The sequence below is a fragment of the Hyposmocoma kahamanoa genome, unplaced genomic scaffold (genome assembly GCF_003589595.1).
Source record: "Hyposmocoma kahamanoa isolate Upper Pololo Valley unplaced genomic scaffold, ASM358959v1 102, whole genome shotgun sequence".
Taxonomy (NCBI): Eukaryota; Metazoa; Arthropoda; class Insecta; order Lepidoptera; family Cosmopterigidae; genus Hyposmocoma; species Hyposmocoma kahamanoa.
This window is the reverse complement of record NW_020653337.1, coordinates 10,566,270-10,586,319: the sequence shown is the minus strand read 5'-3', so window position 1 is coordinate 10,586,319 and position 20,050 is coordinate 10,566,270. Positions and strand designations below refer to the sequence as shown.

Sequence of the window (20,050 nt, the reverse complement as noted above, 5' to 3'; positions counted from 1 at the left end):
AACGGCAGGGACACTGGCTTTATTTCGGAATTGATGGTTTGCAAGCGAAATTAAAGCCATTTGGAAAATATATATCATATACGTATTCTAAGTAAGTATAAGTATGTATAACTAAGTATAAGGGATTGATTTAACACTTTCACTGTTATACGGAATCAACCAAAGCCATTTGAGGTGGTATAGATTCTCACACGGCTACTTAAGCAGCCCGTCTGCAGCGATTCGGTAATCGTCTACTTTTTTTTACACACACGCGCGGCTTAAGCAGCGATTCAATCGCGATACACGTTTTTAATGATTCAACATAAGCGTCTGCATCGATATAAATCGCTAGTGCTGCGATACAAACGCGAATTTGTGTCGCTGCTAAATGTGCCGGACCAAAATGGTCACATTGTTTCAATAAATCTTGAAGACTTCACGCCTTCTCCGACCAAAGTTGTGAGTTGGTAAAAACAGTCCGTGCGGTATGAAAGTGTGTAAATGACGAAGCATTAAAAAAATAAATATCTTTAATCTATAACGTATTAGCCAATTATTCAAATCTTTTGCCATCTTTCGGATAATTTTAGAATTATAGTTATACCCTTTCAGGAAAATTCCTGGCCTTTAAAATACGGCTCCAAGTGTCGTTTTATCTCTCGTTCTTCGTTATCAAAGTCGTTCCCATTCAAAGAATTTTGTAAAGGTCGCAACAAGTAAAAAAACTGAAGGGCCTATGTCGGACGAATAGGGTGGATGAGGTTAACACATCCCAACATATAAAATAATTATTGACCGTTAAAGATGTGTGTGATTACGACACCTTTACGATTTACCAATTCTAGGCAGTGTGGCGTATAGCGTTTTGCATGAATTTTTCAACTTAAAACTTTCCCGCCCGTTCTTGAAAAGCTAAAATATTGTTTTTAAAACCATAATGACCATCGATAATAGAACATTTTAGATTATGGCGAAAACCGCGCGAACATATTTCGCGATTCCAAGCGTGATCCACAGGTAAATATCTTAAGAAACATAACAGCTGAACTAGATCCATGTCATAAATTTATCATCTTAGCTAAGTTTAGGAACATATGTATAGAGACGATGAATGAAAGAAGATTGACGAAGCAGATTTTTAACGCGAATGTGAGCGGGCAAGTTGGTAATGGCCAAGGCGAGCTTACTTCCCAAATCGAGGCCATTCAAAAGAAAGAAAGAGTACGCTTAACCGATGAGCGTGTATGAAAGCATTGATGCGTGACGATGACACGACAGATGTGTAGCAAATTGAAGGCTATGGTCTCTTCTTACCTCAATGGGAAAAGGGCGTGATGTAAACGGATGTATATATTTTTATTATACTAAGGGGTTTTCCCTAGGGACTCTAGGACCCCGCTGAGCCTGAAAGATAAGATCTATATTTGTAATTTTAGAGTAACTGATTTTTTTCATGATACCACGTGACGCGACGAGCAGGTCGTGCGCCTGGTGGTAAGCGACACGCCTGTCCGTAGCAGTTGCAGTGCCATAGAGCTTTAGTTCGCAAAGATCTCAGGGGCACTGCCACTGCGCCCGTCACCCTGAGACATAAGTTAACAGGTCTCATGGGCCTGCAATTTCACCTACAGCCTTACCCTTCAAAACCGGAACGTAGTAACTCTCACATTACTGTTTGGCAGAAATAGGTAAGGTGGCAGTACTTTCTTGGACGAACTCTTTCACAAGGAGCTCTACTGCTACGAAATGTATATGTATAAGTATCATACCATCTTGATATAAACTCAAGTTGTTGCAAAACCTTATATATCTTCAACCACAATAGTAAAATGGATAGAATCAATACATTGCCCACGTCACCATCTCGCGAGTCACATATGTACCGATATTACATGAAATTCAAAATGGCAGACGCTGCAGTCAATGAAAAGTGCCATAAAACCAGCTTTTAATTCAGGTTTAATGATAATGCCATTTTTATCTTTATTCGCTTGAGAAACGTTATTTTACAATATTTCCCTTTGAAATTAAACGGCTTTAAAATTGCAAAGGCTTGTTAAAATATAAAAACCGGCTAATAAATCAAAATGTCACGTCTGGTACAGTCACGTAAATTGAACACAAATTTTCGTTAAAGAAAGTTTACGTACGTCGTTGTATGTATATCGATCTAGAGTTTCATGTTAGCAGTTATGTTTAAAGTCTAGACTGCGAGACAGTGTAAAGTAATACATTTTTGTAGTTATGTACATGCTTCTACATCCCACAGTAATGATACAGAGACAGCGCGTCTGATGTTTTGTTTAGTTTAACTATCTAATTAAAGCTGTTTTTGAACTCCTACATAGTATATAATTTTAAAAGAGCGTTCAGAATAATTTGTTGATATGTTCAAATGTTTTTATAATATGCTAAAGAACAACACCATTTTTATCCACATATCCAGTATAGACCCGATGTAGAAAAGTTCATTTCCAAAATTTATCCTACTGAGAATCAAAGCCGGGATCTCCCTATCAAGTGCCTATAGTAGTAATCGATTTGAAATCCTCGGTGTCGACGTCTTACATAAATTGTATTATAATATGCGCAAAACTAAAGATTTTGCACATTGTTGATTTTCATAACGGGTTAAATTGTATCGTATTGCGCGTGGGCGGATAAGGCGAAGAGCGCGAGGTGTGAGGTGCGAGGATGGTTTCAACTTACCAAGGACTGAAACTACCAATGAAATTCCAAAACACAATATATGAACGAAAAATCTGAATACACAGTTGATGGGTAGTTAAGACAATGAATGTACAAATTGGAAATGAAACTATTTTTTCGTGTATTTGTTTTTTCAAACAATCCAACGTTTGCACCCTTTACAGGTCCCATAATCACGATTGACAGTACAACATTTTCGAAAATTTATGTTTATTTCGATTCAGTTTTTATTATTACCGCTATTTCAATTCTCATCGCTAATATGTACCTTAAGTTATTTTATAAAATCCCTTCATGCTCTATTCTACTTCCTTAGTTTTTAAGTACGTTTCTCCTTATAATACACTCATGCCCATGTGTAGGGTTTATGAAGTATATAGATTCTATAATCTATATACTTTATGAAACTTTTTTATTTTTTCCTTATCTATACAACAAATAGATATAACGTCGCCTTACTTTCTCAAACTCGTATCTTATGCTTATGACGCAAAGTTACTGAAATGCAAAAAAAGGATTGTATATACCAATTTTGCAGGCTGATTGCACATTCACATATTCTCTCACATTTTCTTCTTATTTACATACTGGCTTTTACCTATTCTTAAAGTAGTGCATCCAAATTAACACCCTTGATAAGACATTTGAAATAAGTAGAAAGTTTTGCCATCTCCTGAATAATTCTTCAATTATTTGTAAGATACGAGTTTGAGAAAGTAAGGCATCGATTTGGTCCACTAGGCATATTTAAATGCTTAATGATTTCACTCACAATTTGCTGACAATTCGCTCCTTTTCACAAAGAGTAGCCCAAAACAAAATAGATAATTTTTTACTTAGTTATTCGTTTATTACGCAGCTGCATTCAGAATGCCCAAAATTTTGTTGTAATTATGTATCAAGCTTTTCATTGGTTCAAATAAGCACGTGACGACATTGAAGAGGTATACCATTTGTCAGCTTTACGTATCAAATACGCCTTAGATTTTTAAAGACATCTTCCTTGTGAATTAGGTGTTTTTAAGATTGTGGATGTGTGTATTTTAGGAATCCGTCGATTTATATAAATCCGAGATACGAATATATGAACGTTTCAATTCTCACCCATTGTCGATTCAGTACCGACTGCTACCGACATCCTAAAGTTAATACATTACAGAAACGATTTTAAATTCTATCGCGTGTGGTCGCTTACTTGCGGCAGGGGTAAACGTATGTAAGACACATTTTAATCTCACCTTGAGACTTCATATCGTTAATGTAGTCCTAACGTACGACTTTTCATGTATTTACATATTTTCGAATTCACAATCGTGTACATTTTACTTTGATAGTCGTTTTTTTAAACGATTTCAATGGGGCAATCTACGAGTTGTGATTTTTGGCCATTCAACATAGATATTTAGATAGATATTTAGCTATAAGTATGAGTCTGAAAGTTCTTTAAAATTGCCAGTGCGGTATCAGACAAGTGTCGAATTTGAAATGCTTTTAATTAACATGAAAATAGATAGAAGGGCTATAGAATCGTAATTCGTTGAATTCTATTATAGTTACATTTGTTCTGAGATTATGTGTTACAAAAACGATTTATGATGTCATACTTTATTTGTACCATCCAAGCTGCAAAATGAGTTAGATGAAAGAAGAAATAAAATTATCAAATACATTACATTGTAAATGCTTCTGAAGACGCCTTTGCTCTACAAGGGATTGTTATAGACTGATGTGGATAGCGTGTCTGTTAGAATAGATTCACAAAAAAATGTTATTTGGCTTATTTATAAGCACATTGTCACAGCACACGGTACAGGGTAGATTACGATCTATTGCGTCACATGAGGGAGTATTTTTTATTTCTGGAAAACCTACGACATACAACGAGAATGTGAGAGCCCAAGACCGCAAAGAATTGAGTTAACTCATCCTTGGGTAGTCGTGGGTTGAAGTAGGAAAATAATAAAAATAATAATATGGGACCTCGGAAATACATACGGAAACAATAATATTAAGATACAGCTAGTTTTAACATCGTACATGAGACCAATACTGTCGTCAAAATTGCGGGATTGAATTGAAACACGATTAAAAAAAAAACTGAATGGATCTTATTACGAATAATGTGATTGTTTTTATTTATACATAATACTTTAGCATCCACTTATAAACGAAAATATTGTATTTATATATTGGTATCATTCCGTATTTTTATAAAATTTTCAAATGGTGTTTTCTCAATTCCAAAATTCAGAGTTTATTCAGTATTTGGTTTGGTTTCTTCACATTTTGCAAATTGTAAATTTCGTAGTTTTTGGATTTGTATTATTTGCTTCATGTTATTGACCTTTAAAATAAATGAAGATTTGAGGATATTGTAATATATAAAAAAAAGTCACTCGCAGCTATACCGTGCCTACGCTAGTATGATAGCTTAGTTTTTCTACAAAGTACAAACACTATAATAAAATGAGACATTGCGAGCGCGTCGCGGCTACTATTTTTGAAAACACGACAACAATGACAAATTGGCGACCTGAGCTTGCAATGTGTCGTTTCGCGTGTTATAGTTTTGAAAATTTTGTATTATACGAGGCGCAAACAAATAACAAGTGACAGATAGCAATAAATGTTAGTTTTCATATTAAATTTTAATTCTATATTTTACATAACATATTGCTTTTAGTTGGCGTGTAATCATGGAAACTATTCTCGTTATGCTCTATCCACTATTTACATACGTACGATATACGTGCAGGTATATAACATGTTCTTTGGCACATACGGTATATAAATAGACGGCGAGTGCCTTTATTTTTAACTACATCGTTTTTTGTAAAACGCTCTACCATTCTGTAATGACCTAATCTTGTAATTTTATAAATAAATTAATACAGTCAGAAGATGTAATACTCCATGAAGGAGGCCAGGTATAATCTAAGTACGGGATTTTCGAAGAGGCGTAACTGGTTAAAATTCTAAGTGGAATTTTTGAGTGTATATGATGATATTGTGATAATTATTATATAGGCACAGGGTAGTATATCAGCCAACGTCCTGAAAAAACGCCGACATATTCCCGTGTGTTATATAACACGAACCATTTCGAGGTATTTTGCTTATCTCGATCGTTTAAAAGGTTAAAAATAAGAATTGTTGCTTGCTTAGTACGAAATCTTGAACTTGGCAAGGTTTCGCACACGCGTCATTTATTTACACTACAGAACGCAGAACGTGTAAGTACCTTGATGCTACAAGTTCAATTATTGAACTTGTAGCATCTGCTATAAAATAAAAATTGCAATGCTATAAAAAAAATTGCAGTGCATTGTCGAGTAAAACTACTAGTATCTGATAACTTGCCTAGACCCAAGATTTTGTACACAGCGAGGAACATTCTTTTTATACATTCTAAACAATCTAACTTGGTATTTTACCTGTAGAGAAATGTTATTTTTTATAGCATAATGCTCTTACACGTAATGTCGGATTTTCATAAATTACACACTAATAGATGACTATGATGCTGTAAGGTGCATTCTCACTAACATTGTTGTATTTTCTATCTAATAGGTAAGTTTCAAGGAACTTTATTAAATTTGAAGTTGACTTAAGACTATAAATTTTGTGTTATAATTGGAATGTGATGTGAGCATTACTGCTTGGCGGCAGAAATAAGGCGGTAGTACTTCCCTGGACGAACTCTTTCACAACGAGCTCTACTGCTACTTACTAAATTACAATTATTACAGTTACGGTTTTTTGTTGTATAAAGTCTTAATTTATATATAAGATCTTTGCTCACATATTCATAATATTCCTGTTTTGTTATAGGTACCCAAGTTTTGTACCTTTGTTAAAATATCGTACTGAGCAGTAAAGTTTTTATTGTTGCTTATTTACTTCTGTATCATTCATCTGTAAAAATGGCGCGCCACAAAACAAAATTTGTTGTTGTAACAGGTACCTATCATAAAGACTTTAAAGGAATTAAATTCTTTGAAGAAATTAAACAGCTAACTTTGTGTATTTTTATTAAAAAATTCACGGCTTTGATGTCTTCGAATGATGTTTTCAGTTGTAATAATGCTACTAAAAATTCTTTTCTATTTTAATTTGTTAATGATATAAATAAGTACATCAAGAATGTGCCACAATCACGCCAATATTTATTTATTTTCAGCTCTGAATTACCAACTTTTGGATATAAGCCCCCTTTCGCTCCCGCCAAACTTTCCGGTCTTGTGCGTCTTTGGCCCAGGTTTTGCCCACGACTCTTCGTCGTCGACCCAGCGCAGCGAGCCATTGGATTTCTTAGGCCTGCCCTTGGCCATCATTCCGTCAAAGCCTTACTCCAGGGACCATCAGCCGGTCTAAGTAGATGTACTGCCCAACTCCACTTAAGATCAAATAAAACAGTCCCCATTGTCTTGGAACTTTCGCCAATGACCTGGTCTGAAACTAAGGAAATCCCCGTACTTTGACTGTCTATAAATCCCAAACTCTCCACGAGACTCAGATTAGGAACAATTTAAAAAAGATTACTTCCTAAACTAGTATCCTGAAATCGAACTAGGGATCTCTCGTGTATCTCGAGATACGGAGTACCTCACCGTGCAATTATGACCTATATTATATTATTGCGCAATATGAATGTTATTGTCTATCTATATTATAACAACAAAGACTGTATTTCAACTAGTGGCTCGTACTTAGTATAAAAAATAAAAAGTCATTTTAAAATTTGCCAAAAACAATTTTGTTTCCACATGCCAAATTTGCATAGTGAATGGGAAAGATTTTTGTCACCAAATATTTTTTAACAAGGAATATATATATTTGTTTGCCAAAATAGTTTGATCGCGGTAATTATCAAGGATATATATTTTTATTCAATAACATCAGACTCATAAGCAAATCGACTAATTAAATGTGATAGGGAGATTCCAAGAAAAACAGACAGCACTTGCGATTTCAATAACATTAAAATTAAATACACTCCTCGTATACGGTGAGGCGAAACTGAGTTTCTTAACATCCTTCGGTAATGCTCTTGCGACATCATGTGTCGAAGTTTTTAAATGTAATCATGTCATTAACGGCGCCGGCGCGGGCGACCTGCCACCGCCGTAGGCAGTGCGGTATTTACGTTTATCTGATTGGGCTAGAGTCCAGGGCGACAATATAGTTTCAATTCAGCAACAAAAATTTTGTACACACATACATGCGACGGAAACAAAAGCTCTTATTTAAAAATTTGTGAAAAAAATTTTTCGATTTAAAAAATCAAATCATTCTTGTATGAAATATTATTTTGTTGTGTACCTAGAAATTGTGATTGTATAATGTTGTTCCGTGATGTACATAATTGTATGCAAAGAAATGAGGGCGCTAAGTTTAATACTACGGGGCGGTAATGAGAATTAATACGCCACTGGGCGTAGCGAGAGCGAATTACGCACATATCTGCGACTCAATGATTATTATCGCCCACGACGACATATTATGGCGGCATATTTTTACTTTATGAATACCCGCATCAACATCCGTTATTCTGAAATAAAATGTAATACGCTGAATTGATTCGTGTTTCATGCTTGTTTATTGCAGTGTTATTTATATCTCTATTTAAGCATTCATCCTTCAGTCTGTGATTTGTAGATCCAAATCTACCAGTAGGTGTGATACAATGCGACAAAGGGATAAATCCAGGAGTTAGGCAACTTCGTATCCCTTTGTATACGAGACACAATTGCAACTTTCTAAAATCACCAAACCCCATGCAAATCGATCTTTATAACATTTACTTTTACTCCTAGCATAGATATACAGGGTCTCCCACGGCTATGGGACCTTTAAATTGAGATGCTATGTTACTTAAAAGGAATTAATCCTTACAATTGTCCCTTTAGATCGACATCATAAAAATACATTTCACATTTGGTTAGTTCGATTCCCAGATGAGTCTTGAATGCAATAGGTATCACTTACTTTTAAAATTAAAATAATGTCTCCATGAAGCAAAATATCCCATCTACAATATTCAAAGTACTTTTCTGCCACCAAGCAGTAATGTGAGCGTTATTGCGTTCCGATTTGGAACAATAAGGGTGCTGGTAAAATTACATGCACGTGGGACTTGTCAACTTTGTCTCAACAGAGGTAACGAGCGCAGTGGCAGTGCCCCTGAGGTCTTTGCGATTTAAAGCTCGTGAGTGACACTGCTACTGTTATGAATAGGCGTGTCGCTTACCACCAGGCGCACGACTTTTTCGTCTCTACACTTGGTTTATTTAAAAAAAACCTTAAAATTAAGATGCTATGTATTTATCCTTCCGATCGGCATCATAATAGTACATTGTGTATTTAAGGGCGGTTGTTAGAAGTTTTTTTTAGTAAGAGCCTTTAATGATTTGAAGTTTGTAATTTTTGCCGCCCGTGCTACATACAGTGGTTTTCATCTCATTTGCGAAATAGTTACAACAATTTATTTAATGTATGAATAAATATCGCTTTACAACATAACATTTACGTATTTTGCAAATGCCGCCGTTTTTGTTTTTTTTTTTTAAACAGATTGCCTGCTAATCTTCCTTACATAATACAACTCGAACTAAAATGTTATAAAAGGCACGGACGCGTGCACCCACAATGTATTAGGTATAAAATAAATAATTTCCAAATTCTAAAAATACTGCAGAATTTAAATCCACAGACTAAATTTATATAGTTACATTGCAAATTTATAGTTTTAATATTTCAAGTATAAGCGAAATATACGTTCAGATTTTACGAGTGTAAAAAATTTTTGCTTAATGTTGACGTACAAAATCCATAGCCCTTTCAGCACGAGAAAATTATTCTTTGTGATTGGAGTTGATGTTGCATTTTTTTAAGCATTTATGCCGTTAGTAAAAAGAAAAAAATACAAAAAAGTCTCCTCTCCCAAAACCCTTGCAAATACCTCCCCCGCACGATCACGGCATCCCGTCATGAATCCTACCAAAGCCAGAGAACAAAAAAGAACACTCCGCCCTTCCCTAGCTTGAGATGATACCACACCACGCCACGCACATTGACGGTCACATTGATTGAACGACAGCGACATTTTCGCGCTCAGACTTTTTGATATTTGAATTTAGTTTTCATTTATTCCTTACAAATTTGTACGCTAATACATAACATCATTTTACGTTACTATTTATAAATTGTGCTGTGTACGGGTGTTTATAATCATCTAAACGGGATAAAGAGAGGAGATTCTTTCGTTTTCTGAAAGATGAAACGAAGCAAGTAAAAAAAACTTATGTCTGAGACATTCAGTTATTGTTTTCTTTATTGCAGAGTAATATACATATAATACAGATTTATTATATCAATATAATAAGACGCCACAACTTCGTGATCATGAGACAAGGGTTCTCGAATATGCCTAATTATTAACTAGGTAATGACAAACTTGGCCACGCAATTTCAAATACTTTGATTACCTTATTTATAGGTATCTGTCCAAAATGTAACATTTTAAGTGTTTTTAAATTATTTTTTAAATATATCTTCAATATTATTTTAGTTAGTGAATTAATGATATACATAATATTATATCGATATAAATACGTAATGAACATGTGTAATTATTAGGATTCTATTAATAGAATTAGATAACACATTCGCGTTAGGATTTTCGGTATGTTGCCGCTCTGGCCACGTAACGTAAGAGTCCGATAAAGTGGTGGAAAACCCTGCCACTTCACGCACACATTTGCGCGTGTGCAAATAGCGCCTTGCTGTATGTTGTAGTAGCAGATAAATAACTTTCGACTGTTGTATGGAGTGTCCGGGGTGAGCCAAAGCGTTAGCGTTTTTTGTGACTTAATAAAAAAAATTTTGAATAAAAGTCGACCTTGGATGAAACTTGAAGTTTATCACGTGTTTCACATGAAATATAACAAAATATAAATTATTCATTAACGCAAAATACTAACTAATCGAGATCTTTTTCATCGATTCGTCGTCAATACTCAAGAAAATAATCAAAGGGCGGGCGGCAAGTTCCAGTCGTTGGGCGAGATGGGTATCTACCACAATTGATCCCTATCATCATATGGCATTTTGCCTCCACTTCCTTGATCTATGTGATGACGGTGCGTCAGCCGAACGACTTCGCCTTTCTGATCGTGACCATTCCCGAACAGAAGTATGACTTCGAATAGATGATGATCGACCACGACTTTGGTGAGCATCACAGGTACTTGAACGGGTACTGTTAGAAGATCGACCAAGACTGAATGATAGAAGTGGCTGTGGAGAATTCGGGACCCTCTGAAAAACCACTGATCTGGGCTGGTTCCTCCGCCTCCGGTCTCTGGTGGACCCGGAGTTGGGTATGGACTCGCTGGGGTTTGTGGTTAGCTGCAAAGACGGACATGTTTGTCTGCCCTGTTTGGGTGTGGCCGGGACGTCTGCCTCGTGAGCAGCTAGCTCGTGTTAGTAGAGAGGCCGCTAGCTAAGGGCCTGAAGCGAGGAGACGCGTGGGACACGTGAGTTGCCCTTTAAGTTGGAAGCTATGTCCGGACATTGTCGCAACCACTAGCCCGGAGAGCTAGTTCATCATAAGCTTGATATCCTCCGGTCCCTCCAGCCGCTTAGATTATTGGGAGAGACGTTCTTTTTGGCGTCGGAAAGTGACCGTGCCTTACAGCTCCACCACCAATGAGGAGATTTGGTAGTGGACTCAGAGTCGACTGCTTGGCGGTGACAACCGCTAATTGTGCAATGCGCAACGGGAAGTGAGCGTGCCTGCAGCTCCGGTACCTATCTGGAAAATAGGAAGGGTACTGTACGTGCACCCGGAGCGGCTCACTCGAGGCACTAGCCTCTCGAAGAACCGAATGAAATCAAGTGACAGAGGTCTGTGACAACCCTGTACACTGGCTGATCTAGGGTCAGAACCTGAACTTATAAGGTTCCAGTGCGCGCACAGGTTATAGTGCCGTTCTCGTTTACCCTCAGAGTCGATAGGGAGGGTCACTATAATCAAAACTAACGTAGAAAGATATGGGGCTGCTCTAGGCAGGTGAGAGTTTCCGCTGTTCGAGTTTTTGGATACATATACGACTTTATTAGATATACGGCTGCGAATATTCGATCTCCTACCACAACTGCGAAGACTACCACGACGACTAGATGGAGACGATATGAGAGCATTAAATCCAGGTTTAGGTTCGATTTCTTCTGAGCTGATAGAGGAGCTAGAACATGACAATGAAGAGTTTCTATCACTTTCTACCTCCTGTTCTCAAAGTTCAAGGTCAGATTCACCTAACTAAGATTTGTCAACGAAATTTAAGAAAAAACTAATCTATTCATTTCCATCCTGACAAGCACGATCGTGTTTTATGACTTTATGACTGAATAAAAACCAAAATTTCTAACAATCCATTGTTCAAACAATTTTGGTCAAAAAACACAAAATGATGAAATTTAAAAAAAAATGTTGCTTTTCGACCTACCGCCCGTCACGTACACGCCCACACTTGTCGCTCTCGGCACAGGCGACCAGTGCGACCCTAGAACACGGCCGCACTGCTTTAACAGCGAATATTTATCGAACGAACAAACGATCGGTGTCGATCCGACGCGGTAAACTTGAATACTATTATACCTACATTTTTTCAAAGTTGAACGCACGTTGAAGTAAATTATCATATCTACAATATACAGGGTGACTGGTTGAACGAAATAAATATTTAAAGTGGCGAATGAGTAGCTGATACCCACCCCGAATATGTAAAAATATCGCCCCAAAACATTATAAAAAAAATATATCGTACCATTTTACAAATACTAATACTCTGTTCGTTTGAGCTACTCTACGAACAGCTGATTGTTAGGAAAATGAACGGCCCGTCGCCGCGCCGCGCCCCGCGCTACGAGCGCGTGTCAAGCCTCTCTCGCTTAAAATGTTTTAAAAATAATTCCATTTTCCCTTCATACTTTGATTTTGGCTTAGGACAGGCAAAAATACCAATTAAACTACGATAAATTAATTTTTAAAGTACACAATATTTTAGGCAGTTGTAAAACACAAACTAAGCTAGTAGGTATGAGCATGGTTTGGTACTTTTGGCGTATTTAAAAAATGGAATCATACCTATTTACAATAATTAATTTTGATTAAATTTACAAATTTACGGCAATCTTAACAATGTACGGGTGAAGACCGTCTCTGTGTAAGAGTTTCCACACTGTCCATTGTGACACTCCGAATCGGCTTGCTGCATTTCGAGTACTCCGGCGTGGGTCATGCTCAAAGTATTCAAAAATCGCTTCTTGTAAGTCCACTGGATACGGATCCCTTCCTCGCCCTTGAGCATGCGAGGGCACAGTGAACTGCCCAAAAGTCCTCAAACGAAAATTGAGTCCTAACATTAAAGTGTAGGATGGAACTCGCCGATTAGGGAACATTTCACGGTACAGGTCCCTAGCACCACTAACTACATCATTTGCCATAACATAACACCGTATCATGTCCCAATACTCCTCATTTGTGTAGTGATAAGGCATCGTTATGTGTCACTGCACTCCACGGAATTACACAGTTGAATAGACCGATGTATCACGGAAAACAAAGATCGGCGCGGCGGCGGCGCGTGCGTTTAATCGCAAAATCACAACGTCCTGACTTACAGAAGGGCGTAAGCGAACTAACCCGGCGGACGGCGGGACGCGCGGGCGGGATTGGGGTAGCCGGCGCAAGCGGCCTTCAACGAGTGGTGGCGGGGGTGTCTAATGCACATGCGCAGAAGATTTTGTTTTGACGAACGCGGTGTCACGCGCAGAGTAATACAAAATGTTAGAGCCAGTATTTTCTTTAAATAAAAATGTTTAATATTTTTTTTTTACATAGTCGTGTTATTTTTACATATTCGGGATGGGTATTTATTTATTTTATCTTAGAGGGTACAAACAGCTTAAGTGCTATTACAATAGAAATTATATTAATAGTAGAAAAGCAAATAGTTCCCTACTGATAAATATTTAAGTAATAAAAATTGACACATTGAAAAACTCAGTACAAAAAATACATAAACACAATTCATTCTACTACAAACAAATACATAATAATATACAAATACATGTTATACAAACAAATTTATATTTATATTTAATAGTACTTGCTACCACTGCTACTTGCACAACTTAAATGTTAAAAAACGAACGCGACAATATATTCCTTGCGGACGCACTGCTAGTATTAAAAAGATCAAGATCAAAAAGGGTTGAAATTTTGTTAAAGTAGTTGCTTGCACGCCAAATAAATGAATTTTGTTTATAATTAGTTAGTGCGACAGGCAAGTGAATTGTAGTGATAGTACGAAGATGCTTTGTTGGAACCACTATGGAAATCTCAGATAGAAGTTCGGGGCAATCAATAAGGTTGGTAGTAATCTTAAGGAGATAGCTAATGTCTGCTATTTCACGTCGCAGCTGGAGGGGAAGAATATGGTGCCTTTTACAGATATCCAAATAATTACAGGAGAGGTATGGCTGATTAATTTTGTAGCACAAATACCGTAGAAATTTTTTCTGTACCCTTTCAATACGCGAAATATACGTGCCGTATCTTGGGTTCCAGATTTGTGAGGCGTATTCCAAACTACTACGCACAAGTGCACAATATAAAATCTTGAGTGTTTTTGCATCCTTAAAGTCTTGTGAACTACGCATCACAAATCCCAGTGCCCTAGTGGCTTTAGTGACTATAGTATCAATGTGCGTGTCAAAGAGCAGCTTGGAATCATGAACAACACCAAGATCTCTCACCGTAGATACCCTTTGCAATGTTTTTCCTTTTAGGACATAATCGAAATGGATGGCGTTCCGTTTCCGGCTAAAAGTGACGACACTACATTTTGAGGTATTCAGGTCCAACTCACTGCACACACAATAATCTTCAAGGCGAACAAGATCGGCCTGTAAATTTTCCGCATCAGATACACTGGTTATTTTAGCGTAGATTTTCATGTCATCCGCGAAACACAACAATTGAGATGAGCGAAGGGACAGACCAACGTCATTCACAAAGACCACAAATAGAAGCGGCCCCAGTAATGATCCTTGAGGGACACCACTAGGAACAGTTACCCAGCTGGAGATATAATTGTTGATAACAACTGCTTGTGACCGGTTATGGATGTACGAAGAGAACCATCTGAGTAAATCACCCCTAATGCCAATATTGGCAAGTTTTCGCAAAAGGATAGAATGCCTGATTCGATCGAAGGCCTTGCTGTAGTCCGTGTAAACGACGTCAACCTGAAATCCCTCACTCATTGCATCAGTTACAAAGTTAATAAGTAGTGCCAGATTAGAAACAGTGCAACGACCTTTAAGGAAACCATGCTGCGACGGACTAAAGTATCGACTCAAAGCTACGTATAGCTGATTGTACACAATCTTTTCAAACACTTTAGCTACAATACAAAGCTTAGAGATCGGCCTATAGTTAGTAATGTCCTGTTTTGGACCCCTCTTGTGTACAGGAGTTATATAAGCACGCTTCCAGATCATTGGTACTGAATGCTCATCAATTGAGCGTTTGAATAGAAGATAGAGAGGTAAGCCAAGCGATTTAGCACAACCAATCAAAAATGCACCAGGCATATTATCGGGACCCGCTGACTTCGAAGCATCCAAATTCGCTAACAGTTTTTCAACGTCAGCAGGACTAAATATTATTTTAGATATGTCAGAGACACAAGAAGTAGTGACTAGTGAGGAGTCATATAGATCCGGCAACCCAGCAGTACCATTATCTGTTGCAGTAAGAAAGGTAGAATAAAAATATGAGGAGAAAGCATTACAGATAGTTTCCCCTGAATTAAACAAATGGTCACCGCTATTCATGCTGGACGGTATAGCATTAGATTTCGACTTTGATTTAATAAAGGACCAGAAATGTTTTGGATTATTGCTAATAGAATTTTCAACGGACTTAATATAGGCAGCATAACAATCTTTTTCTACGATTCTAGCTCGTTTACGTAACATTTTGAAAGACTCCTCATCAGATCTATTTCCATAAGTTTTAAATTTATGATGGTACTTAGATTTCTCCTTTAGAATTTTTATTAAGGCTGGAGAGTACCATTTTGGATGAGACTTGCTTGTTATTATTTTCACCGGAATGTAATTGTCACGAAGCACATCCATAGTCCTATAAAAATATTCAACGCAGTCGTCCAGAGATTTAGAGGAAAAAACCTGGATCCAGTCAATTTTTAGAATTTCAGTATTGATAGATTTATAGTCAGCTCGGTTGTACAAAAACTTTTTATGTGGGGCGTTATTCAACTTAGCTACATCAGCGTAATCAACTTCAATTACCAAAGCACCGTGATGGCGGTCTATCGGTACAAGTGCCTCGGAACTACAATCACGAACAACAGCGGTATCGTTACTCAAAACAAGATCCAAAATACGTCCATACCAGTTTTTAATACCGTTATATTGTTTAAGATTTAATAAATTAATTTCATCAACAATCAATATCTCGTCATTAGAACTGAGATTATTAGGGTCAAAAAAAATAATCGCCAACCGTCGAGGGATTCCATTCGATTCCACTAAGGTTAAAATCACCGACTATTAAATATTTATCATTGGGAGAACCCAGCATAATGTCACCAACTGACGACCAAAAATAAGACAATTGTTGGGAGAATGAAAAACCCAAGCGCTGTTCACACAAATACAGTACACATAGGTGGAGCTTCACCGGCCTCGCGCCTTGATTTTTAAAAGTAATAGTTACCCACACATCCTCAGCACTCGAATGGAAGGTTAGCTGCGGAGTGACAGTCAGTGCACGGTGAACCGCGATTAGTACACCTCCTCCCAGGGATTGGCCGGTTACTGAGTACTCACGGTCTCGCCTAAAAACTATGTACCGCTCATCCACAATTTCTGTATCCAAAATACCATCCAGAAGCCAGGATTCAGTTATAGCTATAATATCGTATGAATTTAGACAGATATTACGAAAAAAAGTTGATGTTTTAGTGCGAAGGCCCCGCGCATTCTGATAATAAATACTTAAAGGTTTAGAATTAGCCATTGGACATTAAATACAGTGAAATTATTGAATAAAAATAATCTAAGTTTACCCCTAATGTTTAATGAAGTTTCTATACAATAAATGTGCGAAATGACTAGTTTATTATGATATAACGTTACCATAGTATTAAATACTACGCAACAAATAGTTATGTCAGCGCTTAGAGCATCAAAGTAGTCAGCGTATACAGTTTGTGCGTGAGTGCAGGCGAGAACGCGATACAGTGGGAGATTAAATATAATTGTGCAAACAAGTAAACATAGGCTAAGTTGATCTTTTGGACTATATAAGTACGTAATTGTCAAGTTATTAAGATAAACTTTCATCTTTACAAAAAATAATGCATTTTTTACATGTATAATATCATTGTGACAAACAGTTCGGTTGGTAGCAGTTCGTGCGTGAGTGCAAGTGAGAACGTGATATAATGTAAAATTGGTGCGTGCGAGCAATATACTAGATGTCAGATTCAATTTACTCAAGTTTAGCAGGAGCGGCAAACAAAAGCCGTGCGCCCGATAGGTAGGTAAGCAAGTGATATGTTGTTGCAAGGATTCTAAAATTAAAATAAAAATAAAAATGGACGGGCAAATACTCTTTACCGCGTCATAATACATTGAAAAATTATTTAAAAAGATGCCTAATTTAAAAATATGATTGTGAATACATGCTAGGACACATTTTAGACAATCTTGTTTAAATCACTTTCATTAGAGATTATATGAGTAGGCGATGTGTCATTTTTTCGTATATGTATCTTGCAATACTTCACCCACACATAGCAGTAATTCTTCTTTTTGGCTACTTCCTTCACTCTTGTTAGTAATTTCTTAGTTTCGGGAATTAAGTGATCATTAATGTAAACTTGGCTTTCATCTCCTGCAAATCCGATATCCCGAGCCAGTAAACGTTTTTTAGCTCGCGCTGCGGCAACAAATTCCTCTTTAATATAGCGATTAATAAAGCTAATGACAATGGATTTGCTTTTAGAGTTATGTGTAGGCACTCGCGCTATGTAGTTGATCTGCGTCTGAGGAAAGGAATAACCAATTGCTGTAGATATTTTTTCTGTTATTGTAAAAAGGTATCAGCTACTCATTCATCTCTTTAAATATTTATTTCGTTCAACCAGTCACCCTGTATAAAATATTCTCCTTCCGTGTCCCGTAGCCATGTATATTTACTTAAAAAGAGTTACAAACCCAGCATTGTAAAGTATGCCTAAGTTTTTTATTTTATCTTTAGCCGTGTATCGACGATTGTAACGGATTTCCTTTTTGGTTGCGTACAAATCTGGCGAATGCGCCGCGAACGCGCTGCATGTGCGCTGAGCGCGCGCTGCACGCGTGCTGCATGCTTGCAGTTAAATACTTGTTACTACATCGAAATGAAAATATATAAAAATATAACTCACAATGAAAATATAACTCACCATGAAAATATAACTCACATCCTCTTCAATTCTTGTAACTCTATCTACATAGATAGAGTTACAAGAATTGGAGAGGGTGTGGGTTATATTTCTCTGTACCTAATGGAGCCATAACGTTTTCGACATCCACTTATGCCATTCTTCCATGAGGGGTGCGTATGTGGCGGCACGCGAACAGATCGCACTAAGGAATGCACGTGCGCAGCTCGCGAGCCTTTCCCAAATAGACGCACATTCGCCAGATTTGCACGCATCCTTTCATTATTTTCAAGAAAGTTACGTTTGTTTGCAGTTGCGAAGGCTGTAAGGGTTTCTTCAAGCGGACGGTGCGAAAAGATTTGACGTACGCGTGTCGCGAAGAGCGGAACTGCATCATCGATAAGCGACAGCGGAACCGATGTCAATACTGCCGTTATCAGAAATGCTTGGCATGCGGCATGAAGCGCGAGGCCGTGCAAGAAGAGCGGCAGCGAGCCGCGCGGGGCGCGGAAGACGCCCATCCCAGCAGCTCTGTCCAAGTAAAGCTATTGAATATGCAAACAAGCACTGTAGGTATCAAACGTCTTGGATGGACTATGGCCTAATCCCACTCAACATTTCGTTATTAAGAAAGATATCTTTTCTTTCGTCGTATTAATCGCAAACTGATACAGTGGGTTGTAAATATTAAGTAAAAAGTGCAATCAATCATATAAATGCCTACTTAACAGTTTTTTTAATTGTCTGGCGTAACTAAGTTTCATAAGTATATACGCAGTTATTAATTACGGCGTGTACCGCCGCAAAGAGAGATAAAACACGAGATATAAAACCAATCCAGATATTTGTCAGATATATGAGATATTATTTAATATTACAAACAAGGACGAAATGATGGATGAGTTGGAATAAATCACCGTGTTATTTTCAGTGCGACCTCGTTTATGCGCATTATTGATGTCTGCGCTCGAGCATAAATCATAGAAAGGGGTAGCAGTGTAGCACGTATCATTACGGGTGATTTCAAGGTGTTCCACTCGATTTTATGCTCGGCGATCATGCAACCGAGTTAAATAGCAGGGTTTAACACCAATTTACTTTACAATAAGTGGTATTTTTTTTCTTAATATCAAACGACACGATGTGAAAGATATTACTTGTTATACAGCAAAATCATACTTCATATTTCGTTGTTTAAAAAACTTTCTTTTTGTCATAATATTTATAAAGCATTAACATATAAATTTAAATTTCATGTCCTAAGAACAATACTATTCGTTTTTTGTATTAATTTTTGGAATTTTAAACCGATTATCTAATTTTAGGAACTGTCGATTGAACGACTCTTGGAGATGGAGTCGCTGGTGGCGGACCCCAATGAGGAGTACCAGTTCCTGCGCGTGGGAACTGATAGCAACGTGCCACCGAGGTACCGTGCTCCTGTCTCTAGTCTTTGTCAAATTGGTGAGTATTGTTGATGAAATTTTTACCTAACTTTATTACATTGCCCGTAGTAAAATGTTCAGGGTAGAAGTACCCTGCAGACACGAGAAACGAAAAACAATTGATGCAAATGGAGAAAAGAAGTATGAGTGAGTCGTAAGTCGTAATCGTCGGTTTAGAAAATAATATATATGTAAACCCCTTACCAAAACATTCAAAGATTATCTGGAACGATCTCAATAGATTTAGTTTGAGTAATTGTTAAATGGCTCTAAACTAAATAGATTAATCAGAGATCCCGAAGACAAGAGTTGTTTTGTTTGTACTTACTTAAAGGCTAGGATCCATTTGGTAGCATGTATCGACACTACATCCATACTAAACGATGC

The 20,050-nt window shown here is 37.3% G+C and overlaps 1 protein-coding gene across 5 annotated transcripts in view; it reads left to right on the top strand.

Moving 5' to 3' along the window:
• LOC113234090 (protein ultraspiracle homolog) overlaps positions 1–20,050 on the top strand; it is a 61,562-nt gene that overhangs the window by 23,055 nt on the left and 18,457 nt on the right. For 4 of the 5 annotated variants that reach the window (XM_026469372.1, XM_026469340.1, XM_026469356.1 and 1 more), the window contains 2 exons: positions 18,532–18,787; positions 19,544–19,682. In XM_026469372.1, coding sequence (XP_026325157.1) covers positions 18,532–18,787; positions 19,544–19,682 — 395 coding nt within the window. The remainder of the gene's footprint in view (positions 1–18,531; positions 18,788–19,543; positions 19,683–20,050) is intronic. The other variant, XM_026469365.1, reaches the window with a different exon arrangement.